Genomic DNA, 27,784 nt, shown 5'->3' with positions numbered 1-27,784 from the left:
AACGACTGGATCTGTGGGGGAGGCCACAGGGCATTAGTGTACATTGCTGTTTTTCTTTTTTATGCTACCACTGTGGGGTGTCAAAAGTGGCTCTTAAGTGTTATGGTTATGTGTTATTACCTTATAAAGCTGTTATGGTGACCATGTTAGCTAACATTTACACATTTGGCAGACACACAGCAACAGTAGCATTCATTTGGAGTCATGTTTCTGTCCATCTGATGAATGTCCAATAATAACTCAAACTTTTAGTCCTGTTTTTGGTGTCTAGCCACTCCTGAGGTAAATATCTGGCTCTTTAATGGCTACGTGCTCCACTATGTTCACTAGCTAGTTGCTAACTTTGGCTCTCTACTGTTTGGTGCGGGGCAGGAGGTGTACAGTGGGTTTATCAAAGCTTTTCACTGAAAATAGCTGCCTGCCACAGCTGGAAACGGGGTTGACGTGAGTGGTGAGAGTTAACAAACAATTAAGTTGAGGGCCTTAAAACCAAAACAATAGGCTGAAAGACACTTCAATACTCAGCAGAGATAAGGGGAACTGCAGAGTTGGGTTCTAATTTTCTGGGGGTGCATCACTACAAACAACCCCTTTTACATTACATATAGAGATTGTATCCATTGTTAATATACATATATTGATTAGTGCAGCTACATCAATAAGAAAGACGTCAATAGACAACTGCTAAGTGCATTTAACTTTGTTCTGTATCATTGAAAACTTCTCAACTTGCAGACAGTTTGCGGCTCGCCATGTTAAGAACAATAAAAACCAACACAGTAGGCCATTTTAATAACTAACCAAACAATCAAGGCTATTTATTTTTATCAGCCATTAAGAGGCTGAGTTTAATGAGTGGCAGTGTAGAGGATTAGGGTGATTATCTGTGTTGCTGTTCACAATCTCTCTCACAAATTCCAATTAGCCACCATGGTCGATATTTTCTTTGAAACAAACTCAAAGCAGATGTGTACAAACACAGGCATGTGTGCTCAGACACACGCACAGCTATAGACACTGTAAATTCAGACTACAGGTTAATCAACATCAGCACACATACAGCCTATGAATTCATTAAGTAGGAAACAGTCAAATGTGAGCTGGACTTTTGACTGCAGCAGCTTGTATTTGTTATGAAAGACAAATCTCAGATGTGTCTAATCAGTCCATTGTTCACTCAATAAATAGTCCCCAAATACCTGCTAGTTAACATTTTAGTGAGCGGTGAGTTGAGATTTCAGACACTTATCATCATCATTTCACATAATCACAGGTGTAGTGTCGCATGCCTCTAATTTACCCATCTATAAAATGTGACACATTGCATTGTGAGATTGTTTGCAGACACACTAAATACCATCGACACCAAATTTGGAGAATTTAGACACAGATGGCTTCCAGAAAATATAGCGCACTATATAGTAAACAGGGAATGATTTCAGACACAGCCTTTGTCTCTCTTTTCTTTTATGCTACAGTTTTTATTCAACAAATGAGAATCTGACTGAGACTTCTCGGTCTGATGTCATGTTTGACACAGTTCACTGCACCCATCATATGCCATTTGAACATTGCGCTGAATACTGACCCTAGAAAAATATTTGTATTTGTATTGTGACAATAATTTCAGCCATATTGACCAGCCCTGATTTTAGTACAAATGTCTTGTACTGTATGATGTTCTCTTTTATTCTATTCTCTTCTCACACAGAGACAATCCTTTTGAACTGCCAGCTGTACAGTCAGACACACTCCATAACTCTCCTAGATCAACATGAAGGGCTACAAGCACACTCACATTACACTGGCTATACCACACAACGGTAACCAGTACATTCATGGAGCAAATGGGGTGTTTAGTAATGTGAGCTATGGTGATTTAATGTCATTTACCGTGAACTACAGTATGTGATTGATAAAACATGGGGACTTACCCTGGCACTTCCCAATGACTGAGCCAAAGTCATCCCTCACCGACCTGAGAAGCGCACACACACACACACACACACACACACACACACACACACACACACACACACACACACACACACACACACACACACACACACACACACACACACACACACACACACAGAGAATGAGAGGGGCAAGAAAAGTTGCACTGCACGACAAGGATACACGCACCCAAGCCTTATATGACCTGGTATAAGGTGGGGTATGACAGCCACTGATAGCCAACTGAAGTAGCTCAATGGATCAAGCAGACAGGGTCTTGAGAGTAGGCAGTGTTTAGATAGACTCTTAACAAAGCTCAATGGATAAGGCCTTGAGCTGACTTAACACCCACTCGCACCAACTAATGCCATAAAGCAAGGCTATAAAACACTTTGTGATTAAACAACAGTGGTGTGAACAAAGGACACAGAAGAAACCCACAGTATCAAGCTGAGGCGTAAGGGGAGAGACTTGATTGTCTCAGGTCAGTAACGACCACAACTACACGATTAAGAGTGTAGTGTACAACAGGGATATTATGTTTTACATATTGATATGTGCATGAAAATGACTTTCAATTATATAAAGGGTCAAGAGAGAAACAGTCTTTGGATTTTCCTCCTAAGACTCTGGAGAGCAAGACATATTTGTATACCTGGCCCGCTGCTATTGATTTTCATTTCAATTTTGCTCCATTTAAGGCATTACAGTGTGTCAATAGAGCACATTGCTGAGTGAGTGCATTTTCTCTGTGTAAGGGGGAAATTGAATCGTGTCTGAAAATAATTACAACCACTCAAAATGAGCACAAACACACTCATGCATATGTACGCTTTGGTCTCTTTCTCTATCCCTCACACACACACAGGCTGACACAAAGGAATGAAAATATTTAGGGAGCACTGGTAATTTCAAATAGTTAGCGTTAATTTTACACTACCTGAAGTACCGAATGGGTGCCACAAAAGGTAAACTAAATTGACTCCCATATTTCTACTATGACTGATTATATTATTACTGATTGTATTGATGCTTAAAGAAAAGATCTTCATTCTTTATATACAAGCCGAGACTGCAGCTCTTATTAAAGACAGTTGCGATAAATCACCCCATTAATTAAAAGGCTCTCTATCACTCGAACACACAGACAGACTGCCTCAAACAGCGGGATAGAGTTCAATAATTACCTAATCTCCACACACTGGTCTTGAACCACTGCCAGCAGTTTGCCATTACTGTGGAGAAAACAAGAGAACAGTAGGGAATGAACACGAGAAAGAAAGAAATAAGAGAGAAAACAAAGAGAGCAGAAGGTGAGAGCGATAAAGAAGTGAACAAATGTCATTATCTCTGATATATTTTTTTTAAAAGTGGGAGATGAACTGAAGACCACCTAGGGTGATAAAGGAAGATAACACACATTTACAGGCAATGAAGAAAAGAGTGGTTTTGTGTGTGTGTGTGTGTGTGTGTGTGTGTGTGTGAGACTGTGTCTAGCAGGGCAGTCTGGATGGAAAAGAGATAAATACTGGAATACGAGCAAACGTTGGATGGCTTAAAGAGAGGAGAAACAATAATAACTGGGGGCATTAAAAAGAGCAAAGATTCATTCAGGGGGAATGAAATGAGGTAGATAGATTTAAGGGCAGACAGGAAAGAAATGGAAGGATCAAGCATCACCCTAATGGACATCCGCTGCAACATTTGACCACGCTTAACACTGTCTTACATGGCTGAATCGATAGCCAATTAAAAACCACCTTTCTACTTGGTTTGTCTGTTGTAATGAGTACAATTAAATGATTGGTTTAAGGGATACACAAAAGGAAGAGAAAACCAGAGGGGCAAGCAGGCTTAGTGCATGTCAGCAACAAAGTAGCAACATTTAGGTATCGATCAGAAAGAGAGCGTGTGTGTGTGTGTGTGTGTGTGTGTGTGTGTGTGTGTGTGTGTGTGTGTGTGTACCTTGCAAGCACCAGCTCCCAGTTGATCTGCTTGTTGGCTTGGCGGACAAGTCCAGGAGGCAGAGACGAGCTGGAGGGGCTGAGGGTTGCAGAGTCAAACAAACAAAACAATGAAACAATTAGAGAACAGATTGAAAATGTTAATTAACTGCTAAACACACTGTATTCACAAAGCCTCTTATCACACTATAAGACGTCCCTCTAAATGAGTGAGACGACTTTCTTCATAAGAAGTGTTCACAAAGCTGCTGAGAGGTAACCAGTCTGTCAGTGACTGAACTAAAATGTCATCAGTACATAAGAGTGTCAACAGGAACTGTGTTTGATTCAATCTGATTTAAACAATTTAATGTAATTAAAATAAAAAATAAACATTAAATTTTGATAAAATTAGTTAAAATTTAATTAAACTAAAATTAGGTATTCATTCATTTATTCATTAACGTTGGGGTTTTTTTAATGTACATTTAATGAACTGTCCAACAAATGTGGATCTCCAGAGCACATTTGTGGTTTTAATTTTCACCGACAACTGAGATGTTTTAAGTTCATCAGCACTTTAAATTGCAGTTTCCAAGTAGTGGAAACTAGTATCTCCATTGTTTTTAGTTTCGATTTGATGGTGAACAAAATGTAATTCTTCCTTGACATCAAAACATGTTTTAAAAAGCTCATTATTATTGTATTTTTGTATTGTACCGTTTTGAGCTACAACTACGCCAGAAGCTTCTGCTCTTCTACTGTCAACAAATAAAAATATCACAACATGTAGAGGGCAGTCAGCCTACTCTAGTTATATTAAATAAAATTCCTGAACCTTTCTCATCCACATAAAGAGAATGAGAGCTGAGAGACAAACATGGCTAGAGGAACTCTTAAATATTTAATGAGGTTATTGATGGTGCTAGCTAACCACCCACTGAGAGGATAAGCAGGCCTTGGTGCTAGAGCATTACAGAATTCACTGCAGGCCACAGCTAGACATATGTTAATACGTTCCAACAGATATTGAGCAGTAAGAGCAGGGTGAACAAGGTCAGTACCTTCCGATTTGCACTGCTTAAAGTGTAGTCCCACTATCATCTATTACAAATACTTACACATAAACTTTAATATGAGTAGGGGAAAAATTCAAGACACCCAAATCCAAGCTTAAACATTGTTATTCAATGCCTTCATATAATGTCGTATTTCATACAGCAGAGTTTTTCAAAGTGGGAGGCGGGTCTCTCCAGGGGATGCTCAGTAAAGGGAAGTGAAAATATATTACATTAGTTATTACATTATTTATCAAAACGGGATCACAAATAGCTGAAAAGTGTGAGCTGGTTAAAGAGATGGTTCAGAGATAGTGTTTTTCCCCACTTTCCTAGAGTCAGAAACTAATAAATGCCATAGGACCAGGGATATGGGCTAAAAGGGCTAAGCCCTCCCTACCTTTTACAGTAAAAGTGAAAATCTATTATTAAAAACCTTAGAACATATTGTGTACCAAATTTTGGTAGAATCTAGAGCAGCAACAGCACCAAAAAGTGACAGAAAAAACCCAGGATATATGAAATATCTTGGGTTTTGTCCTATGATAGGACATACCTTTTTTTATGGATCTGATGTTGTCTACAGCAATATCAGGCTAGCTTGACTCAATTGTTGAATGTATATGGGATCAAATAACATAATCATGATCCCTGAGGCATCCAGGAATTGAGTGACACTAAGCAAGAAAACTAAGGGGGTCAGAGTGGGCCTCCTTTCCAAGCTTTATCTGAGGGGAGGCCTACAGTCTCAGATTTAGAAAACCAATATAATTGCATTGCCTTTATTTGATAGAGACAGCTGTAAGGTGACAGAGAGGGGGGGGGATGACACGCAAGGACTCAGCCTTGGTATATGGGTCACCGGCTCTACCAGGTGAGCTCCTGATTTTTATCAACAATCAAACCATACATTAATGTCACCAAGACAGGTAACATTCTTCAAATAGATTTAGTTTGTAGCCCATTAGTTACTGATCCCTAAATAGGATTTCATTAGTCTGTCCCTCATCTGGATTCATAAGCTATCTCATTTAAATATGAGCTTGCTGACAGAAATTAAAAGTCATAACTGTACTTATAATGCGGTGTGGTCAGACACACACCTCTGTTCTAATAATTAAACCAATTAAAAGCACCATGAATCACAGCTTCATGTGGCATCGAAGTCCATTACACTGGATGAAGTCTTGTTCTAACCTGTCAGAATCAGCAATGATGAACTTACCTGTACCACAAGTAGTGCAAGACTAAGCGGAATGGCCCTGTAAGAAATGAATCAAAGTTAGTAAGCAAAATAATGGTGATGATGTCATATTTTATTGATTACTGTATAATGGGATTTAAGGTCTTGTTCAAGGACTAAAGGACCTGAAATTCAGTCTCTTCACCCTGATCCAGACAAAGGCTAACTATACAAAACTTATACAAAACTAAAGCACCAGCCAGGACCAATTACTATTTATCAATATGTTTTCTAACAGTCATTCCGAGATAATCTTGACTAAGAAAACTATATCTGATGTATTATATATTAAAAAGGTTGTTATCTTTGATAGGATGCATCCTTTTTTTCAGATTCGGTTGATTATGTAGATGTCTATCCTCCAGCACACAGTAAGTGCTTTCCTAACACCTTTACACATTTGCAGGCCTACTTTCCAGCAAGTGGTGACACTGCTTGCTACCAATCCTACACCGTACTCTCCCACCAAAGCATACACAGTTTGAAGTGTTGCATATTGTTGATTGCTGAATTTAAGAGTGAACACAAAGGATTTGGAGGAGGTCATGGCCAGGTGCTCAATACATATGTTGTGATTAGGAGCATGCATCTACGCTTATAAACACCAGAACTTACCTGTCACTGCTTTTGCAATAAGTGAGGTGTTGTGCTCCTTGTTGCCTCGCAACTGCAAATGTTAGAAAAGTGACAGACAGGTGAGCTTATCGTTCACATCTGTCCTCTAACGAACCTCTAATGTTGTGTTTAGTCCTTATGAATTGTTAACACTGAACTTGAAAGGAAAGTGCCACAGGTAAGTGTTCCTGCTGTTGCTAGGGTAACGTAATTAATGTATAGCAGCGTCACTCTAGCAGCCACATACTGTTAGGGGGTCTAGCTAGCTAGCTGTAGCAACACATGAATGTTGTCTTATAACTGGAACATATTATGATAAAATAAAATAAAACTGCATTATATGCGACATGACATTATGAGGCTTTACCTGGCTATGCTACAGTATGTGTGCTACGTGGCTTTGAGCGGTTGAACCCATGCAACTGATTGGAGTTGACTTTCGGTAGACATTAATGTTCAATGTTCAACAAAAGACGAACACAGTAAACTCAAAGCGAGCATAAACGGAAGTCTGACTAACCTGAGTGTCCGTCTCTGGAGGCCATTCAGTAATGACAAGCAAATCGTATAAAATGTTTTCATCTTCGCCTTCAATTAGACTTTCTTCAGCCATATTTACTTGTGCCAGCTGTCAAAAGTCTACGGCGATGGGCGCGGGACAAAATATACCCGGGAACCGCGTTTGGTAGCTGTAGCTAACCGCTTAGAAAAACCTGTGTCGCGGTTTGAACTTTAATACTATGTCGCTCTACTAATATATAAAAGTGTGCTTATGTAGCTCGCCCCACAAGTAATCTGTGTTACTGTATTTTACGAACTAGTTTACTACCCGGAACCAAATATCACAAGGCCGGTCGGATAAGCGAGTTGCACCGACACGAAGATTGTGAACGCGTTACATCCGGTTGGTTTTGCACTCGTAGCAGCAATAATGGCAGCGTTTTCTGGTAAGAACTGTATTTTAAATTCACGCTGACAACGCCAAACGACACTTCAAAGCGAAATGAACGTACTGAATCATTAAATGTGATTTCTGTTCAACAGAAATGGGGGTTATGCCTGAAATCGCGCAGGCTGTGGAAGAGCTGGACTGGTTGTAAGTCACAATACAAACTACCTCAGTATTGCTAAATCATGCCTACATTGTGATGTCTGTCCGTGTTTGTGTTACCTGTCAGCCGTCGCTGTAAGCATAACACAGCTGACACTGACCGGATTTCTTGTACTCATTGGCTCTCAGGCTGCCCACTGACATCCAGGCAGAGTCTATTCCCCTTATTCTTGGCGGAGGAGATGTCCTCATGGTAAGTCTGCCCATTTGTCTGTGTTGTCTCTACAAGCTAACTTTGCACCCTGCAAGTTTTACATCTTTAAATGTTCTGTTTTTTCTAGGCGGCAGAGACTGGTAGTGGCAAAACAGGTGTAAGTACTTGACAGCCACACAATCTTAATACACAACTTCAAGTTTGCACGTTTTTAAAACAAATTAGCATTTTTATTTTTATTTTTATTTTATTTTTTTAATGCTAAGCTAAAATGTTACACTTGTCATCCTCAGGCCTTCAATATTCCAGTGATCCAGATTGTGTATGAGACACTGAAGGATCAGCAGGAGGGCAAGAAGGGCAGAGCTTCCATCAAGACTGGAGGAGCTGGTGAGACCATTTTAATACTTATCTGATTGCAGTCTCTGTGTTTTATATGCCAGCTAGAACGTGCTCATAACATTGTACAGACCTCTCTCGCCCAATAGACCCAGTGAGGCCAGTAGACAAATTGAGGATCCACTGTAATACAAACTATGAAAGCAGTGGTCTGTGCCCTGGAGATGTTTAACCTGCTTTGTTTCTTTGCTTGGCTCAGTTTTCAACAATTGGCAGATGAATCCTTATGATCGCAGTCCAGCCCTTGGTAAGAGGAGAAATGTGATGTCCTATTCCAGCACAGTCTAACCTGTTATAACTGCAGATGTCCATAATCCAGCTTTGTTCTTTGTCACCTCTCCTCATTGTTACTTTTTTTTTGTTTTCACCCATACAGCAATTGGTCCAGATGGTTTGTGCTGCCAGAGCAGGGAGTTTAAAGAGTGGCATGGCTGCCGCTCTACAAAAGGTGTCTCCAAAGGTGTGTAATCCACAGTATTTTAAAATTGCTTGAGATTTCAAACAACATCTGTGCATTTTACAGGAAACCATTTCTTTAATAAACTAATAGTCAATTGTTCTTTTGCAACTGTTACTTTGTGTCCAGGGCAGTACTACTATGAGGTCACCTGCCACGACCAGGGTCTGTGTCGCATTGGCTGGTCCACCAGTCAGGCAGCCCTGGACTTGGGTATGCTTCTCTAATCTTTTCCCTCACCGTGCTGCAGAACCTACAACAGCTAAATTAAGCTGTCTCAATAGAACAGTTATTCACTCCCCAACTCTTTTATCTTTTCCAGGAACTGATAAGTTTGGTTTTGGTTTTGGTGGAACTGGAAAGAAATCCAACAATAAGCAGTTTGACAGCTATGGCGAGGTAACAATGAATGAATGAACATGTTATTAGATATGTTAACAATTACAAGGGTTATTTTCAAACATGTTTTGTCTTTGTCATCTTCCCTCTTTGCAGGAGTTTACCATGCACGACACTATTGGATGCTACCTGGATCTTGACAAGGGCCAAATTTCCTTCTCTAAAAATGGTACTGTCTCAATGGTTATGGTTCTTCTTATTATCATCATGTAAGACATCTGGAATTCATGGCAATGTGACTGATGTTTCTTGCTCTGTCTTCTCTGTTTACTTCTTTCAGGTAACGACCTTGGTTTGGCTTTTGAGATCCCTCAACATGTGAAGAGTCAGCCCTTCTTTGCCTCCTGTGTGCTCAAGGTATCACATCGATTTAAAAGTAGAAATCAAACCAACAGGGGCCAGATTTACACCGTTCAAATCGTTTTTCTCTAAATCTGTTTCACAGAATGCGGAGTTGAAGTTCAACTTTGGAGGAGAAGACTTTAAACATGCCCCAAAGAGTGGGTTTGTTGCCCTGAACAAGGCGCCTGAGGGTCACACAGTCAAATCTTCTCAGACAGGTATGTGGATGCAACATTATTTCAGATACAGCAAGAAAATATACTTTAAAGAGACAGAAAAATCAATATGGGACTATGAGACAAATATCACATATTTTATAGAACCAGAGATAATTTGATGTTTAGGCTTGATTATGCTTTACTTTCTTTCACATTAAAAGCCTTCTTCTGCTAGAACATTTTAAAACGGGGTACATTTCTGCTATTGTTGATATACACCTATGAATACATCACAACTAATGTCACTGATACCATCAGTGTTGAACAGCTGTCTCTGCCCTGTGTGTATGTGTGTGTGTGCAGGCAGTGCCAAAGTGAGTCAGGTGAAAGCATCATCCAACGCGCCCAAAGCTCTGATCATCGAGCCATCCAAAGAATTGGCTGAACAAACCCTGAACAATGTCACGCAATTTAAGAAATATGTGGAAAACCCCAAAATCAGGTACGACCGTACAGAGCTGCTATTGGACATTGGTTGATGCAATTATCATAAAACCTGCATGCGTTGGTTTTTAAAAACTAGTCCTGCTGTAATTTGTTATTCCTGTTTTATACCAGCAGAGGGAGCTAGTGCTTCATTATATAAACATTGACATCAGCATGTGCAGTTATTTGTCATGTGTGTCTGCAGGGAGCTGCTGGTGATTGGTGGTGTGGCTGCTAAAGACCAGATGGCTGCTCTGGAACAGGGGGTATGTCACACGTTCTGTCCCCAGACAAACTTTTAATTAATTACCATTAAAAACAAGAGTTGAAACAGTTTTAAACTAACAACATTTTTGCTCCCTTTGTCTTGTTCCCCTGTCCTGCTTTCTCCTTTTTTGCGTCATCTCACAAATAGATTGATATCGTCGTAGGAACACCTGGCAGACTAGACGACCTCATATCCACTGGGAAACTCAGTCTGTCTCAAGTCCGCTTTCTAGTCCTGGATGAGTGTGTATGTGCAATATATACAAATATTACTTTTTTTTAATGGTTTATACACAGAACATAACAATCCCTGCAGTCATTTATTCATTTGTCTGTGTTTTCTGTTCCTCAGGATGGCCTACTGTCCGCTGGCTATACCGACTTTATCAACAGGATCCACAATCAAATCCCTCAGGTCACATCCGACGGCAAGCGACTGCAGGTGATACTAAACATTTTAGTGATGAAACATTGGGACCGCTTTAAAGAGAAACAGCAGTCTGAGCAGTAGCTGTGCGTTTTCTGAAAAGGTTGTGTGTTTATATGTGAGGTACAGATAGATTAGATGAATATTAAAACTAAGTGAACTATTTCGGTTGCTGCAAAGTTCTGTTTATGTTTTTTTTCCACACATTAACCTTTGATATCCTCTTTTCCAGGTGATAGTGTGTTCAGCCACGCTGCATTCATTTGACGTAAAGAAGTTGTCTGAGCGTATTATGCACTTTCCCACTTGGGTGGACCTGAAGGGGGAGGACTCCGTCCCTGAGACTGTCCACCACGTGGTCGTGCCTGTCAATCCTAAAACCGATCGTGTTTGGGAGCGTCTGGGCAAGAACCACATCCGGGTGAGTCCCCTCATGTTGGGCAGAGGACACACACTTCATGGTGCAGCGGGTTTTGCTGCAGCACTGTGGAGGATTCAACATCTTTTTATCCCGAATTAGAATAAACTTGTTGAAAGTTTTTTTTTTGATTTGTTTTGCTTTATAGACGGATGAAGTCCATGCCAAAGATAACACCAGACCAGGAGCCAATTCTGCAGGTAGGCAGCCCAGTTTTCCCAAAATGTACATCACATAAACACCAATATAGATATTATTTTATCATTTGCCTATAAATCATCACGACTAAGGAGTCTGTAACAAAAATGTGTATGCTTGCATTTTAGAAATGTGGTCCGAAGCCATCAAAGTGCTGAAGGGCGAGTACGCGGTGAGGGCCATCAAAGAGCACAAGATGGACCAGGCTATAGTCTTCTGTCGCACCAAGATTGACTGTGACAACATGGAACAGTACTTCATTCAGCAAGGAGGAGGTAGGAGAGTGCCGCAGAGACACACACTTGGGTATAAAAGAATGATGACATAATCTGTCCTCCCTCACTATTGGTCTCTTTACCTTAGGTCCAGACAGTAAAGGCCACCAGTTTTCCTGTGTGTGTCTCCATGGTGACCGTAAGCCAAATGAGCGGAAAAATAACTTGGACCGCTTCAAAGTAAACAGGACAACGGCGTAATAACACTCTTTTACAAAGCACAACTAGTCCATCAGTGTCTGACAATCTTCTTGTGTTCTCAGAAAAAAGAGGTGAGGCTCTTGGTCTGCACAGACGTAGCTGCCAGAGGAATTGACATCCACGGAGTTCCTTATGGTAAACATATTAGATTTCTAACATAAAACCCACATTCCTTAACATACACACTTTTCAAATGCTGATTATATACACAGTGTTCAATAGGATTAGAATACTTTGCTTTTTTTCTCCAGTCATTAACGTCACCCTGCCAGATGAGAAGCAGAATTATGTCCATCGTATCGGGAGAGTTGGAAGAGCCGAGAGGTAAGCACGACATTCCTATGAAAATCCTATGATTTTCTTTGAAAATGCAACCCGAAAATTTCACACAAAATACCTTAAACTGTCTCAATATGATTTGACTGAGAGACAATAAATGATAGCACTGACCTTCACATTATTGCTCATTTACTTAAAATCACTTCCTTTCTTTTTAACAGAATGGGACTGGCCATCTCCTTGGTTGCTATGGAGAAGGAGAAGGTAGGGTGGAGCATAGAAATACACCAAGAATGAATTTGAATTCATAATTTTTTGAATATAGGTGGAAGTAAATCTTTCCACATATTGCAGGTGTGGTACCACGTTTGCCCGAACAGAGGCAAAGGCTGCTACAACACCCGGCTGAAGGAAGATGGAGGTTGCACCATCTGGTACAACGAGAAAGAGGTGAACGGAGATGTTTTGTGTGTGCTTTCTCACAGTTCTTGTAATCTGTTGTGTGGTTCAGCAGGGAGGAGTGTGATGGAAACCACTGCTCTGGGAAAGAAGCTCTTCCTCAGTTTATTATGTAGATTGTATTTTGATGGTCAGTAACCATCCTTTGTCTTGGATGTATTAACGACCGATGTCACGAGTATGACTCATAGTGTACAGTGTAGCCTTGTACCCTACGCTGTAGCCTGAATTGTTTGTCCTGAAATAGATAGCCTACATAAACCTTGTTGCGTATTTTGTTTCAAACTCAACCGTTGTTAGGAACACTTCAAAACTGTTTTACCAAATGCAAAGGGGAACTGACTTTCATTCATATTCTATTTTTTTTTTATCATATCTACATGCATACAGCATCAAAGTTCTTGTTGCTGTGGTTGATACTTACATGCACAGTGATCATAATGAACATTGAACAATGCATTTTCTATAAAAATACAAAAAAATCTACTTGTTTTGAACTGTTACTTATGGGCCGTGGCCAAATTAAAATAGCCAATTTGTTGAAAACGGCAGCTTATATGACTATAAGCAAGTGTTGTCCCGTATTGTCAAGAAAAACTCTTGGAAAATGGGACTCCTGGTGGGTGCATTGTCTGAGAATGGTAAGGTAATTCATGCAATACCCAGATGAGTTAAAAATGCTGTTTGAGAATCCCTCTTGAAACATACAAACAAACATTCTCAGTCAAGTGTGTGTTCACTCACACAGACAAACATGCACACATGGGATGCTACCTTGCTGCATGAAATGCTCTTGTCTCATGGGGGGGGGAAGAAACAAGGAAGATACAAGACAGACGTAGGAGAGAGACGAGGGAGTTTCAGTCGTGGGTGAAGAGCATAGGGCTCAGCACACAGCCCTGTGGGGTTCCTGTGTTTAAGGCGGAGGAGGTGTGGTTACCAATTCCGACTTGCTTTGTTTATGACATAATTCTGCACTACCCATCATAACCTTTCAATTCTGTTTGTGTCCGTTTTCCATTTCCTCTAATCCCAGCTCCTGTCAGAAATTGAGGAGCACCTAAAGTGCACTATCACCCAGTGTGAGCCAGACATCAAAGTACCTGTGGATGACTTTGATGGAAAGGTCACCTATGGTCAGCGCAGAGCATTGGGAGGTATGTGTCGAAGAGTGACTGGTGACTGTGCACAAGCATGTTTAATATTTTTAGCCACACTACTAGTGAAATATCTACAAGTATTGTTTGGATTGTTGTGAGGCATTACAGCTTTTATAGGCTGGTAGCTTGACTAAACATGTATTATATTCACTGTTATATTGGGCTTGATCAGCAAACCTGTTCTCTTGCCTAGGTGGTAACTACAAGGGTCACGTTGATGTTCTGGCCCCGACTGTCCAGGAGCTGGCTGGCCTCGAGAGAGAAGCCCAAAGTTCTTTCCTCCACCTGGGATACCTGCCAAACCAGCTTTTCAGAGCCTTTTGAGCACACTTAACTAGCACTAACACTGTAGGCTGCTGATAGAGAAAATTTAGACATTTCACACGTTGCACCAACAGGACGTTTTTTTTGTTTTCCCCCACCTCGACATAAACATAATCATCATTCAGAATGTACACCTGTTGAGACTGTTGCCTGGACTCCATCTCAAAGTCCTTCACTGCAATGATTGCAAAAATATAACAGGACATAATCCTTTGAATCTAATGCGAAACCTAATTTGTTGGATTTTGTGTTTTGTTTTCTGATTGATATGGCAGAATGAAATATTTAAGTTTCCCTATGAAGTAATTGACTAAGAAGTCAATGTATTTAAGTGGTTTGTTTGTTTTTCTTAAATAAATCGTAGTAGCCTGCTCAGTTTGGTTCCTTTTTTATTATATTTACAACTCTGAAAGGAAGAGTACTATTGGTATAAATTCTAATTGCCTTTTTTCTCATTCACTCATTGATTCAGTGTTTTAAGAATCCCAGTTTACTCAGCAGAAATTCCAACAGACAGCAGGGAAATGGTTTCATTAAAAATGTACGCAGCTGTGCTTTAGATGATTTGTTTAAATAATATATAATGGGCTACAAGATCAAACTAGCACTTACGTAATCCTCTGATTCTGTTTCATTAAAATCCGTTTGAATCACTGACTATCAATGTTTGGACACTTTTACTTTGAAGTCGCTGCACACTGACCTTTCGTTGACTGTGGAAGCGCTGCATTTTTTCTTCTATATTTTTAAGCTTGTGCCCTTAAACTGTCAGTAAACTTCTCCAACTCTAATAGGCAAACTCTTATATGTTCATCCTTGCTATGTAAGCACAACTGTTTGCCTCAAGTATGTTTTTTTTAATGGAATAATGTCAATATTACATTAAGAAACTTAATGAGAAGAAAATTGGTTTAACATTTTCTTTGTAAAACAACTCGGCTGTGAATGGATTCTGCATTCATATGAAGGTTTAAAGAGAAATACTGTAATTAATGCACTGTCATCTGCTATTATGTGCTTATCACACTGTAGCTCAAATATATATGGCAGTAATTATAAGATTATTGTTGTTGGCATTTCCTTTGACAAAAGAAATACCTTCATTAGAAACTCAAATAATGGCTTAAATATTAATGAAACCAAATTTTATGTTTATAAAATGAAATTCTTGAAGAAGTTACCATCTTATATTACACTTAAACAAACACATCACATTATCACATTTAAAACCTGTAACAAAACATCAACACCAAAACTATTAGCAAACTATTCAATATTCTACCTGTTTAACTAAACCTCTTTATTTTTTCATTCCGTTATGTTTTTCTTGATGCATGTTTGTGTCATGGAATATGAAAAATTGTTTTTTAAATAAGTTATTTATGGGGGGGGGCTCAGGTGGTTTGAGGAGCAGAGGCAAAAAGAAAATTAAAAAGGGCACCAGCTGTATGTGGTGGGGCACCAGCCTGTGGAAAGTCCTGATGTATTTATGGAAGGCACCCTAGAGGGCACTTTATCATGCTGTCTGGCACATTGGGCCACCCTAAAGGGCACTTCATCGACAATAGGGGCATCCGAAAGGGGCACCTTTGGTTTGTTTTTGTTTGTTTTTTTGAACATAGGGGATAGAAAACAAACAATATATGGCCTATAAATGCAGAGATACAATAAATGAAAGTATAAGAATAAAACTAAATTCAGGTGAAGATAATACAGCAGTTAGATGGAGGCCATTGTCCCTATTGATACAAAACAGAATCCTTCAGCATGCGCTTTATTAAAGGGTATATGAACATCATGTCTAGATAATTATATCCTGCAGATGTAGTGCAAACAGCAATTACAATTCCCAAATCATTTTTTAATTATTTCATTTAACCCTTAAGAATATATGAGATTTGAGAGAAATAATACCTCACTACACATAAATGTGTATAAAGTTAAAGTGTCTGTTCGTTTTAAAACAGATCAATTCAATGGGGTTGAATATTGCATGTAAAAGGCATAACAACTTGTTACTTTTCCAATTTCAGTCAGTGGTTTTGACTACTGTTATTTCAGAAATGTAACTTACTGTATTAAATATATGTGTTACAGCTCATGTTCATGTAGATGAACAGTGGAAAACTGATGAAAAATGACAGTGAAGGTGTCTTCAGTTTCATTTTCATTCACTGAAATCAGAACACTGTAAAACAATAAAAAACTGTATTTTATGCCCATCGCACTGGACCCTAACTATTTAACTCATTCAATGGAGTTCTCCAAATAACCTGTGGGGGGCAGTAACACGCCTTTGCTGCCTTTAGTCGGCCGAAATTGTCAAGATTAGGCGAAGAAGCTCCTCGATAATTTCGCTTGTGCAGCTTCTGAAAACAAACTGGACTATTAGCTCTTATAAGTTAAAGTCTTGATTCATTTAATACATTGCAAGTAAGAAGAACAATACAGTGTTTGTTCAGCCCACATTAGGTACGTGTACCAGACTGTTTCATTATGTTTTCGATCATTTAATTGAGTGTGCTTTTCTCGAAGAAATCCATGGTTGGACCTCTTTTTCCGTCCATGTTGGATGTGCCAAAAGAAATGCACAATTAGTGCCCCTCAAACAATGGCTGATATGTTTCCATATATTCTATATATATGAACAAAAGTGATATATTTAAGTTCTGAACTTGCAGTGCGACGTAATTGTGTTTTTCCTGCTTCGACATTGTACATACAGTGAGTGTTTAGATACGTTAAAGGTCGACATGTTTACACAGTTGTTACAGTGCATGTATTCTCGACACTTGACTTCACTATTACTGCATTCATTTACACTGTTACAGTGCTAGAGAGAAATATGACAATATAGCTATGTTAAAACATGTATATTACAGTGGTAAATGGACAATGGCAATTATAGAGGCAAAAGATATTACTTTACTATTTGCCTTATACTGGCTTTGCCTCCGCCATCTTGCAGGCATTTTATGACCCGTTAAAAAAACCCAGACATTTGGATGTTTCTAACTAAAAAGATGCTGAAACCAATCAACAGGGAATAGCGTTTCGCAACTGGGTTGTTTTATAATATTTTACTGTTAGGAACATGTTGATATGACATTGATATATCACAATGAGGATACTTTTTATCACTTATTTAAACTCTGTGTTGCCCCCCTTTTTTACTGGCCAAGTATCTGTGCTGGGAAAGAGGGGTTGCTCTTGTTATTTTTTTTAGTTAAGTATAGCCCATTATGAGAGTCCTTGTAATGTCCGTGCATGAAAAACATTGAGGTGTTTTTAGTAGTTTTTCAAGTGTCTGACTGAATCCTAGCGCTGCCTGGGATCAGTGATGTAGTGCCGTGGTTCTCAAACTACTCTCAATAATGAACCCACTTTGGAATATCTTTCAGTGAGGGTACAATACTTGCTGCACCATCTGTCTGTGTTAGTAAACAAAACCTTGTAATGGAAAAGCTACATTTCCTAGAATATCGTAGGAACTGCGGTGATCATCACAAATGTGGTTTTGTTTGTTGCTTTCTTCTTCTTCTGTCAGGTTTTACGGTAGTTAATGATTGCACTGAATTGTTTTTGCTTTTAACAGTACACCATGGGAAAAAGTTGGTGGTTATACCCTTTTAGCCGGTTAATGGTCATACTTCGAACAATTTAAACCATGTTTATGAAAGGCTAACACACTAACGCCTACTCCTGGCTTAGTGTAAGTCCTGTCTGTGAAACCAGCCCTTTGATATACTATATACTGCCCTTTTCAGTTATTCCGGATTTAATTCTGCTTTTGTGAAACAGCCCCCTAGGCGGTCTTTCCCAGTGAAGGCTGTGGGAATCGCTGATTCATTAGGAGGCACGGTATCCCTGTATTGGTGCATCGCCAAGCTGACACATTGCTCCATTGAACAACAGTGGGAAATGTGGTTTCTATGTGTGTATGGGTTAATGGAAGATGCCGTTGTTCGCGTTAAAGATGGAGTATTCTGTCATGTATTGAATTCAGCTAAGGCAGGTGGTCAGTGAACATGATGGTAATGGTCGTGCTCAGTGGAAAAGGTGCACACTTTTTGTTCATGTTTGGCAAACTGCTAGATTAATATTCGTTTTTAGTTACGTTTTTAAGCGATGGCATACGTGAGCTAACACACATTGAAACTTTGTTTCATTCAGGTTTGCACTGTACCAACACCATCCCATCGCTGATTAAAGGATGCAGACATACAGTGTGGGCCAGCCATGTTGGAAGAACTATTACATAAGCTGAATCATGTTCGATGAGGTACGTAGCAAGCTGGCTTCCAATGGGCGTTTTCTGCGACTCAGCACTATTTACCTGTCCGGAAAGGCTGTAAATGTATATCTTTGTAATGCTAAATTTTTAAATCAGTATATACTCTGTTTATATATGTATATATGTGGGGGACATGTGTGCCTTTTTGATCGCGGTTTTTATGGTCAGCAAAACAATCCTGAAACCATTTGAACCTGTGAAAATGTTTTTTTAGTCTGATAAATATTACATAAAATACACTTGGATCATGTAGGCCTGGCTTATACACATAAATATACACACATATGTAGTATAAATTCTCTTTTTTCTTCTCCCGAAGTACAGAAAAGGAAGACATAGAAGACCAAGAAGAAGATAACTGAAGATGGACAACAGGGACACCTGCAGAAGACAGTCTGATTAAAAAAATTAACTGGAAAAGAGAAGGGAAGATAGCTCAACAATGGAACAGCTGGATTGCCAGAACAACCCAAATGTTGATGCATGCCCTGCTGGTCCTTCCCAGGCAGCAATCATAGACCAAAAGGTGGGGAGTTCTGCTGACATTGAACTCCAGAATGAGCAACATTTGCAGCTATGGAATTTGCGGGCCAATAATATTCAGCGAATCCTGTCAATACCTCATAAAGAACATTGCCCTCTTTATCCTTATTCCAGATGCAAGAAACTAGGTATTGATTTCAATGTAGGATCCGGAGTAAAGCAAAATCTTGATCCCAAATTACTGACCAATGGCATCATGGCTGAATTGAACACTTTTGCCACGGCAATGTTATCAGCCAGAAAGCATTTCATTACAGAGATACTGGAGTATAATTTTGATCTTAATTTGACAAATGAGCTGCTTCGCAGTGCCTTTGCACAGAGAACTATGTCAAAAATGAAAACAATGAATCACCATAAAAAATACAGTGTTCATCGTTTAAAAATGTTTTTTGAACTCCCTGACACAAAATGCATTCAAGAATCTATGGAAGCGACAACTACATATTGCCCCAAATGCCATCAAGACCAAAAGCTTCGTCAGGATCAGTCTGACCCTGGTCACTTGAATCATCCTCATCCACATACCATGACTGACACAGTCTCTGCTGATGCAAACAGCACATCTCCGAAGCCTGCAAAGCGTCCGTTGTCTACCTTCTTAACAACAGAGGAGACAGCAATGAATTACCCTCGCTGCAAGAAAATAGGGTTAAACTTATGTGTGGACAAAGACCAACCAAAGGATAAACTTGACAGACGTGTATTGACGCTCGGGATTGTGAATGAAGTGAACAGTTTTGCCTCAAAATTGTCTGGAACAAAAGGTACAGTCATTGTTGATGTCCTTAAACACAACTTCAACATTGGCCAAGAGCTACATCCTGTACAGGTCATGTACTCATACAGTGCACTGAATGTCAGCAAGTCTGCCTGGCTCAATGAAGTTTTTGTTATTCAGTCACATCCCAGACAATCTGGAAAACAGAAACGGGCATCTGTAACGCAGAGAAGTGACTTGCAGGAAACTATCAAGAAAAGAAGGATGTCTCTGCTAACAAATGAGAAAAGAGATACACTGCCAAGTCATAATACAAGTGCCATCATATTGACGACAAAACGTCAGAGAAGAGGACAACTTTATCCCTTTTGCAAAGAGATAGGTTTGGATCTAGACGTGACATCAGGATCAACAAAGAAAGAAAAACTGGACTTGAAGCTATTGACCACAGCAGTAGTTTGTGAGATACATAAATTTGCATCTGAGGAAGCAGGAAACTATTACCCACGCACTGTGTTTTATATCCTTGATGCTAACTTTGATCTTAGCTCACAATATTACAGGCGCTGGGAGTTCTCCGTAGATACTGCAGCCAAAGTCCAAAACACAGTCAAGCAATATTGTGAAAAAGGAGACGGAGCTGACGAGGTCTTCAAATTGCCATTTGTTTTTGCTCCCAAATCTTCACAAAAGATTGCAGAGAGGAGACAAAATGGCAATGATAAAAAGTATTCTCAGAAAGAAGCAGACAAGGAAACCAATAAGGGTAGTTGTGAGAACCAAGTGAGATGCCATTCAGATGTAACTAACAAGGAACCTTGGTCCCATAATGATGAAATAAATATCCTAACAGATCCATGTACGATGAATGTGCAGATGAATGGGAACCTAGTGAGTGTAGCCTGTGGTAGTCCTCTCCAGGGAAACATACAGATTAAAGAGGAGGAGGAGGAGGAGTACAATTCACATTATGGCGATAAAAAAACAGAACTGGACGCTGAGGAAGAATATCATTCACATAATGATGATGTCAAAGCAGAGTCAAACACTGGAGATGTCAAGCATTTAGTTCCAGGTGAACCTGCAGGATCCCTTGGAGCCGATGGCAGTCAGGATTTCTTGGAAAATCCAACAAGCTCTGACATCCCTAAAGAGTCAGAATCAAGTATTACTACTGACGTCTCATTCACGTTACCAACTGTAAACTCAAAAGTGAACCCACCATTTGCAAGTCAACCTGATGAAAAGGGGCTTTGTGGAAGGGAAGAGCAAACACAGACTCTAAGAAATGCACCAAATGAATGTGACATGGAACAAGAGGAAATAGGAACAGAGCACAACATGTGGAAGTTGCGTGCAAACCGTGTAAAACAAATCCTCTCTGCACTAAACAATGAGTTTAATGCATTCTTCAAGACCAGGAAATTCAGTCTTGAATTCAATGTTGGATTTGGCCCTAAGCAAAACCTCAGTGTTGACTCTTTGACTAATGCTGTTCTGCTTAAAATTGAAAAATTTGCCTTAGCAATTAATTCATCCCAGCAGAATTTCATCATGGAGATTCTTGAGTACAACTTTGATCTTGGCCTACAGAGTCAACATCATAGGGATGTCTTTGCATGTGAAATAATGAAAAGAGTAAGACAGCTCGGAAGTTGTGAAGATGCAGTCAGATTTTCAAATGAGGTTTTTGAACTTCCTGGTCCCATCCCATCAATAGATATGACAAATCAGAGTGTGGGCAGTGTCATTCCTGAACTCGACAGCATTTCAAGAATGGAGAAGTGTGATGTTGCTCCCATGTGCCAACTTAATTCACATGCCAAAACTAAAGAATGTATTTCACTCAAGAATGAGGATCTTTATCACTTGTGCAAGGGAATGGGTCTGAAGCTACATGTAAACAATAGTCAACCAAACAAAAAACTGGAAATCAACAAATTGACCAATGGAGCAATGACTGCAGTGACAACCTTTGCAGAGAAGTTGTGTGGAACATTTGAGCAGATTTGTCTTGACATCCTCAGACACAACTTTGATTTGAATTCGCAAAGTGGAGATTCTGACCTTGCCAAGAATATTCTTGCACGAATTCCTGTGGTAATAGAGCAAAAGAATCTATCAACCTGCACAAAATCTTGCAAGAAATTAAAGCGCACAAGAAAAGATAGCTCAACAATGGCGAAACAAGATTTGCAGAACAACCCAGATTTAGATGCATGTAGTGCTGGTTCTTCCCAGGCCGCAGTCACAGACCAAAATGTTGCCAGTTCTGCTGACACTGAACACAAAAATGAGTACAATTTATTGCTGTGGAAATTACGGGCCAATCATATTCAGCAAATCCTTTCAGTACCTCATGAAGAACATTGCCCACTTTATTCTTACTCCAGATGCAAGAAATTGGGAATTGATTTCAACGTAGGATCTGGAGCAAAACAAAATCTTGATCCCAAATTACTGACCAATGGCATCATGGTTGAATTGAACACTTTTGCCACAGCACTGCTATCAGCCAGAATGCATTTCATCATAGAGATTTTGGAGCATAATTTTGATCTTAAATTTAAAAATGAGCAGTGCCGCAATGCCTTCGCAGAGCAAACTATGGAAAAAATTAGAGTAAGGAATCCACATAGAAGATCCACCCGCAAGGGGTCTCTAAGGAAAAAGCCTTTTGAACTCCCTGACATGAGCTGCATACAAGAACCTACTTGTGAGAAAACTAATCATTGCCCCAAATGCCCTAGAGACCGAAATCATAAGCTTCATCAGGATGAATTTGACGCTGGTCACATGCATCATTCCCGTCCACATGCCGTGACGGACACAGTCTCTGCTAATGTAAACTGCACACCACAAAAGCCTACAAAGGATCCATCCTCTAGCTTCTCAACAACAGAGAACACAATTATGGACGGTTACCCTTACTGCAAGAAAGTCGGTTTTAACTTGTGTGTGGACAAAGACCAACTAAAAGATAAGCTTGAGACGCATGTCTTGACACGCGGGATTATGATGGAAGTGGCTGGTTTTGCCAAGAAATTGTGTGGAACAAATAATAAAGTAGTTAATGATGTCATTGAACACAACTTCAACATTGGCATGGACAGTCGAAACCTAAACCCTGCAACACTATTCCGCAGAGAGATTAAACAAAATGATGGAGGGCTTGACTGGTTCAATAAAGTTTTTGGTTTTCAGTCATATTCGCACCGACCACCTGGATATGTGGGTAAAGTGAAACGGGAATCTGCCATGCATAGGAGTGAAAGGAAGGAAACCATCAAAAAAAGAAAGTTGGCACTGCAAACAAAAGAGGAAAGAGCCACACTGCCAACTCATAATGCAAGTGTTGTAAAATCAAAGAAAAATCATTGGAGTAAAGGAGACCTTTATCCCATTTGCATGGAGATAGGTTTGGATCTAGACGTGACATCAAAATCAAAAGAGAAAGAAAAACTGGACTTGAAGCTATTGACCAGAGCTGTAGTGTTGGAGATGCATATATTTGCAACTCAGGAAGTTGGACACTATTACCCACGTGCTGTGTTTGACATCCTTGACTATAACTTTGATGTTAGCTCACAATATTACAGGCGCTTGGAATTTTCCATAGATACTGCAACCGAAATCCAAACGATGGTCAAGCAGTTTTGTGAAAAAGGAGACGGAGCTGACAAGGTCTTCAAATTACCATTTGTTTTTGATCCCAAGGCATGTGCAAACTCTTCCCTACACACTGCTAACAAATCGGAATCAAGTTGTCTGGGCAATCGTGCACCTTTCATCACCTCAAGTGACGTCTTATCCAGTTCACCATCTGAAAATTCAAATATGAACTCTCCATTTGGAAGTCAACCTGATACAAGAGGGCTTTGTGGAGGTGTAGAGCAAACACAGATTCCAGGAAATGTGTCAACTGAAGGTGACATGGAACACAAAGAAATAAGAACAGAGATCGACTACACTTGCCCTTTAGGAGAGTCTGATTTAGACTCAGATGAAGTCACAGATGCAGGAAGCACTGGTAACCAAGGTCACTTAGAAAACTCAGATATTGCTAGTGGATCAGAATCAAGTTGCCTGGATATTCATCCTCCTTTCTTCAACTCCACTGATGTCTCATCCACTTTACCAACTGTGAACCCACCATTTGCAAGTCAACTTGATGAAAAAAGGCTTTGTGGAGGTGAAGAGCAAACACAAACTCCAATAAATGTCCCAAATGAATGTGACATGGAACAAGAGGAAACAGAGACCAACATGTGGAAGTTGCGTTCCAACCGAGTAGAACAAATCCTCTCTCCATTAAGCAAAGAGTTTGGTCCATTCTACAGGTGCAAGAAAATCTGCCTTGAATTCAATGTTGGATTTGGTCCAAAGCAAAACATCAGTGTTGACTGTTTCAGCAATGCTGTTCTGCTTGAACTTATTAATTTTGCCATGGCAATTAATTCATCCCAGAAGAATTTCATCATGGAGATTCTCGAGTCCAACTTCAACCTCGGCTTGCAGAGTCAGCACCATAGGAATATTTTTGCATGTGAAATTATGAAGAGGGTAAGACAGCTGAGAAGTTGTGAAGATGCAGTCAAATTCTCAAATGAGGTTTTTGAACTTCCTCTACCCATGCCATCAATTAAAATGACAAAGAAGAGTGGGGGCAGTGTCATTCCTGAACAAATGGAGAAGTGTGACGTTGCTCCTGTGTGTCCTCCTGATTCACATGAGACTAAAAAACTTACTTCACACAAGAATGAGGATCTTTATCCCGCGTGTAAGGAAATAGGTCTGAAGCTACATGTAAAAAATCGGCAACTGAACAAAAAACTGGACTTCAACAAATTGACCAATGGAGCAATGACTGAAGTGACAAACTTTGCAGACAAGTTGTGTGGAACATTTGAGCAGATTTGCGTCGACATCCTCAGACACAACTTGGATTGTGATTTGAAAAGTGGAGATTCTGACCTTGCCGAGAATCTTCTTGCACAAATTCCTGCTGTAATGGCGAAAAGAAATCTATCTACCTGTGTTAAAGCCTTCAAGAAATTAAAGGCCACAAGAAAAGATATCTCAACAGTGGAAAAACTGGATTGCCAGAACAACACAAATTCAGATGCATACAGTCCTGGTTCTTCCCAGGCAGAAATCAAAGATCAAAATGCAGAGAGTTCCGCTGACACTGAACACCAGAATGCACTCAATATCGAGCTGTGGAAATTGCGGGCCAATAATATTCGGCGAATCCTCTCAATACCTCATGAAGAACATTGCCAACTTTATTCTTACTCCAGATGCAAGAAATTGGGAATTGATTTCAATGTAGGATCTGGAGTAAAGCAAAATCTTGATCCCAAATTACTGACCAATGGCATCATGGTTGAATTTAACACTTTTGCTACAGCACTTCTATCAGGCACAAAGGAATTTGTCACAGAGATACTGGAGTATAATTTTGATCTTAATTTTAAAAATGATCTGTATCGCAGTGCTTTTGCACAGCTAATTATGACTCAAATGAGGTCACGCAAAAAAAAAAAGACACCTTTTGAACTCCCTGACATGAGCTGCATACAAGAACCTACTTATGAGAAAACAGAGTATTGCCCCAAATGCTCTGAAGACCGAAATCATAAGCTTCAACAGGATGAATTTGACGTTGGTCACATGCATCATCCTCGTCCAAATGCCATAACGGACACACACTCTTTTGATGTAAACACCACAGAACACAAGCCTACAAAGGATCCGTCCTCTACCTTCTCAACTACAGAGCAGACACTAATGGACAGTTACCCTCACTGCAAGAAAATAGGTTTGAAGCTGTGTGTGGACAAAGACCGACCAAAAGATAAACTTGACACACATGTCTTGACTCGCAGGGTTGTCACTGAAGTGGAACATTTTGCCAAAAAATTGTGTGGAACAAAAAGTAAGATCATTTATGCACTCCTTGAACACAACTTCAACATCGGCATGCAGGACCGAGACGTAGATCTTGTGCAGATGTTCCGCAGAGAGACGGCACTAAAAGATCTCGGGATTGACTGGTTCAGTGAAGTTTTTGTTTTTCGGCCAGTATTTCACAGGCAGCCTGGATATGTAGGTAAAATGACACGGGAATGTGCTGTACAGAGAAGTGAATGGCAGGAAACTATCCAAAAAAGAAAGCTGGCACTGCAAACAAAGGAGAAAAGAGAGAGAGAGACACCAAGTCAAAATACAAGTGTCGTAAAATCAAAGAAACTTCGGACTAAAGTAAACCCTTATCCCATTTGCACAGAGATAGGTTTGGATCTAGACTTGACGTCAAAATCAGAAGGCAAAGAAAGACTGGACTTTGAGCTATTGACCACAGCTGTAGTTGCGGAGATACATAAATTCATAACTTCAATGGGAGGACAGTATTTCCCAGGTACTCTGTTTGACATCCTTGACTATAACTTTGATCTTAGCTCACAATATTACAGGCGCTTGGAATTTTCCATAACTACTGCCTCCAAAGTCCAAGCCTTAGTCAAGCGATATCGTAAAAAACGAGACAAAGCAGATGTGGTCTTCAGATTGCCGTTTGTGTTTCCTCCCAGGAATTTACAAAGTTCTTGCGAGAACAGACAGCAAAATAAATGTACAAATGATTCCCAGGAAAAGCCAGACAAGAAAAAGAATGCAGGTAGTTGCGTGCGCCAAGTGAAATACCATTCAGATGTCAGTCGCATCAATTTTCTCAGTGGCGTCAAAACTAACGAGGACCTTTGGTCCCTTGATGACCCAAAGTCCCCAACTGGTCATTTGCCAAGGAATGTGCGGATGAATGAGAGTCTAGCGGGTGTAGGTTGTGGTCGTCCTCTACAGGGAGGCTATATGAAACCAGAACCGGACACTGAGGAAAAATATCATCCACATTATGATGTAAAAACAGAGTCAAACACTTTAGCTCAACCTGCAGCACCCCTTGGATATACAATGATGACTCTGTGTCCAATCTCTGGAAGCATAAAAACCGAATCAGAAAATCAGACTGTCCAGTATTACATCCTAGCTCAACCACAAGTCTCTGAAGGACACGCTATGCTAGCTGTATGTCCAAACATTACGAGTAACATAAGAACCGAATTGGACACTGCAGGTGGGAAGTATTCAGCTCCAAGTGAAGCACCAGCATCCCCAGAATACTCCATGGTAACCATAGGTGAGGTCAGTGACGGTACATTGATCAAAGAAGAGCCTGCTGACTCATTCCATTATGGAGTTGTGTCATACCCCGAAAGTGAAGTGGGCATCAAACAGGAATGGGATCCTAAATGTGCTGAATAATCGCTGGCAGAGACAGGGGTGTTTTACACTAAACAGATGCTATTATCTTTGCTATGAAAACTTGGTTTGTGTTGGGGAAGAATGTAGTTAATGACTTCTTTTAATGCTGCAAGAAAATATCCTGTGAAACGCTCATTGTTAAACTCTTAAGGAATGGAGCTTTGTACTTCAAGCCCTAAAAGATGGCCGGGTATGACTAAAATGTTTGAATGCAAAGGGCTTTCTTTTTTTTTTCTTTTCTTTTTTTTTTTTTGTCAGCTTTTGTTGAAATTTGTAAGAATTTGAGAATTGTTTTGACACTGAACCAGACTTTGTTGATGGACGTTTTAGTCTTTTAAAGTGCTTGTTCTCTCTTGTGTTCTGTTAACTTCAATAATAACTTGACTTCAGTAATAGTTTTTCTTTGTTTTATTTTTCAAGAGGAAAAAATGCTTACTTACAATGTAAATAAGAAGATTTTGTATATTACGAAAACATTTAAAAAGCTGTAGATAGATGGAGATGAGTGTGTGTTATATAAACATTTAAAAGCATCCTGTCTACTTCTGCGTTTTATACTCTCAACCTGTACCAC

At 39.8% G+C, this 27,784-nt stretch overlaps 3 protein-coding genes across 7 annotated transcripts in view; 2 read left to right on the top strand and 1 right to left on the bottom strand.

The window, feature by feature from the left end:
• nbas (NBAS subunit of NRZ tethering complex) overlaps positions 1-7,599 on the bottom strand; it is a 147,864-nt gene extending 140,265 nt beyond the window's left edge. The window contains exons 1-6 of one of the 2 annotated variants that reach the window (XM_051408104.1): positions 7,336-7,599; positions 6,816-6,867; positions 6,183-6,219; positions 3,922-3,999; positions 3,144-3,191; positions 1,935-1,978 (exon numbers count right to left, since the gene is read on the bottom strand). In XM_051408104.1, the coding sequence (XP_051264064.1) occupies positions 1,935-1,978; positions 3,144-3,191; positions 3,922-3,999; positions 6,183-6,219; positions 6,816-6,867; positions 7,336-7,428 (352 nt within the window). In that variant the 5' untranslated portion in view covers positions 7,429-7,599. The remainder of the gene's footprint in view (positions 1-1,934; positions 1,979-3,143; positions 3,192-3,921; positions 4,000-6,182; positions 6,220-6,815; positions 6,868-7,335) is intronic. The other variant, XM_051408103.1, reaches the window with a different exon arrangement.
• Positions 7,600-7,667: 68 nt separating this feature from the next.
• ddx1 (DEAD (Asp-Glu-Ala-Asp) box helicase 1) lies at positions 7,668-14,704 on the top strand. Its single transcript, XM_051408126.1, has 26 exons — positions 7,668-7,762; positions 7,860-7,911; positions 8,056-8,119; positions 8,208-8,237; positions 8,374-8,470; positions 8,679-8,726; positions 8,856-8,939; positions 9,066-9,149; positions 9,259-9,335; positions 9,432-9,504; positions 9,616-9,692; positions 9,781-9,895; positions 10,199-10,337; positions 10,527-10,587; positions 10,737-10,835; positions 10,941-11,030; positions 11,248-11,436; positions 11,582-11,633; positions 11,760-11,906; positions 11,995-12,086; positions 12,170-12,242; positions 12,359-12,431; positions 12,608-12,650; positions 12,741-12,836; positions 13,882-14,002; positions 14,199-14,704. Exons 1-26 carry the CDS (start codon positions 7,747-7,749, stop codon positions 14,327-14,329), a joined length of 2,223 nt encoding a protein of 740 aa, XP_051264086.1. The 5' UTR covers positions 7,668-7,746; the 3' UTR covers positions 14,330-14,704.
• A 1,963-nt stretch (positions 14,705-16,667) lies between these two features.
• LOC127367882 (uncharacterized) lies at positions 16,668-27,743 on the top strand. Of its 4 annotated transcripts, none has more exons than XM_051408099.1 (3): positions 16,668-16,801; positions 18,503-18,611; positions 18,948-27,743. In XM_051408099.1, exon 3 carries the CDS (start codon positions 19,066-19,068, stop codon positions 27,208-27,210), a length of 8,145 nt encoding a protein of 2,714 aa, XP_051264059.1. In that variant the 5' UTR covers positions 16,668-16,801; positions 18,503-18,611; positions 18,948-19,065; the 3' UTR covers positions 27,211-27,743. The 4 variants fall into 4 exon arrangements, with proteins under 4 accessions (XP_051264059.1, XP_051264058.1, XP_051264062.1 ...); XM_051408098.1 differs by having other exon boundaries at positions 18,943-27,743; XM_051408102.1 differs by lacking the exon at positions 18,503-18,611.
• Positions 27,744-27,784: the final 41 nt, after the last annotated feature.

This window comes from Dicentrarchus labrax, unplaced genomic scaffold, assembly GCF_905237075.1.
Source record: "Dicentrarchus labrax unplaced genomic scaffold, dlabrax2021, whole genome shotgun sequence".
Lineage (NCBI taxonomy): Eukaryota > Metazoa > Chordata > Actinopteri > Moronidae > Dicentrarchus > Dicentrarchus labrax.
The sequence above is the reverse complement of the archived record's forward strand: the minus strand, read 5'-3'. Positions and strand labels throughout refer to the sequence as shown.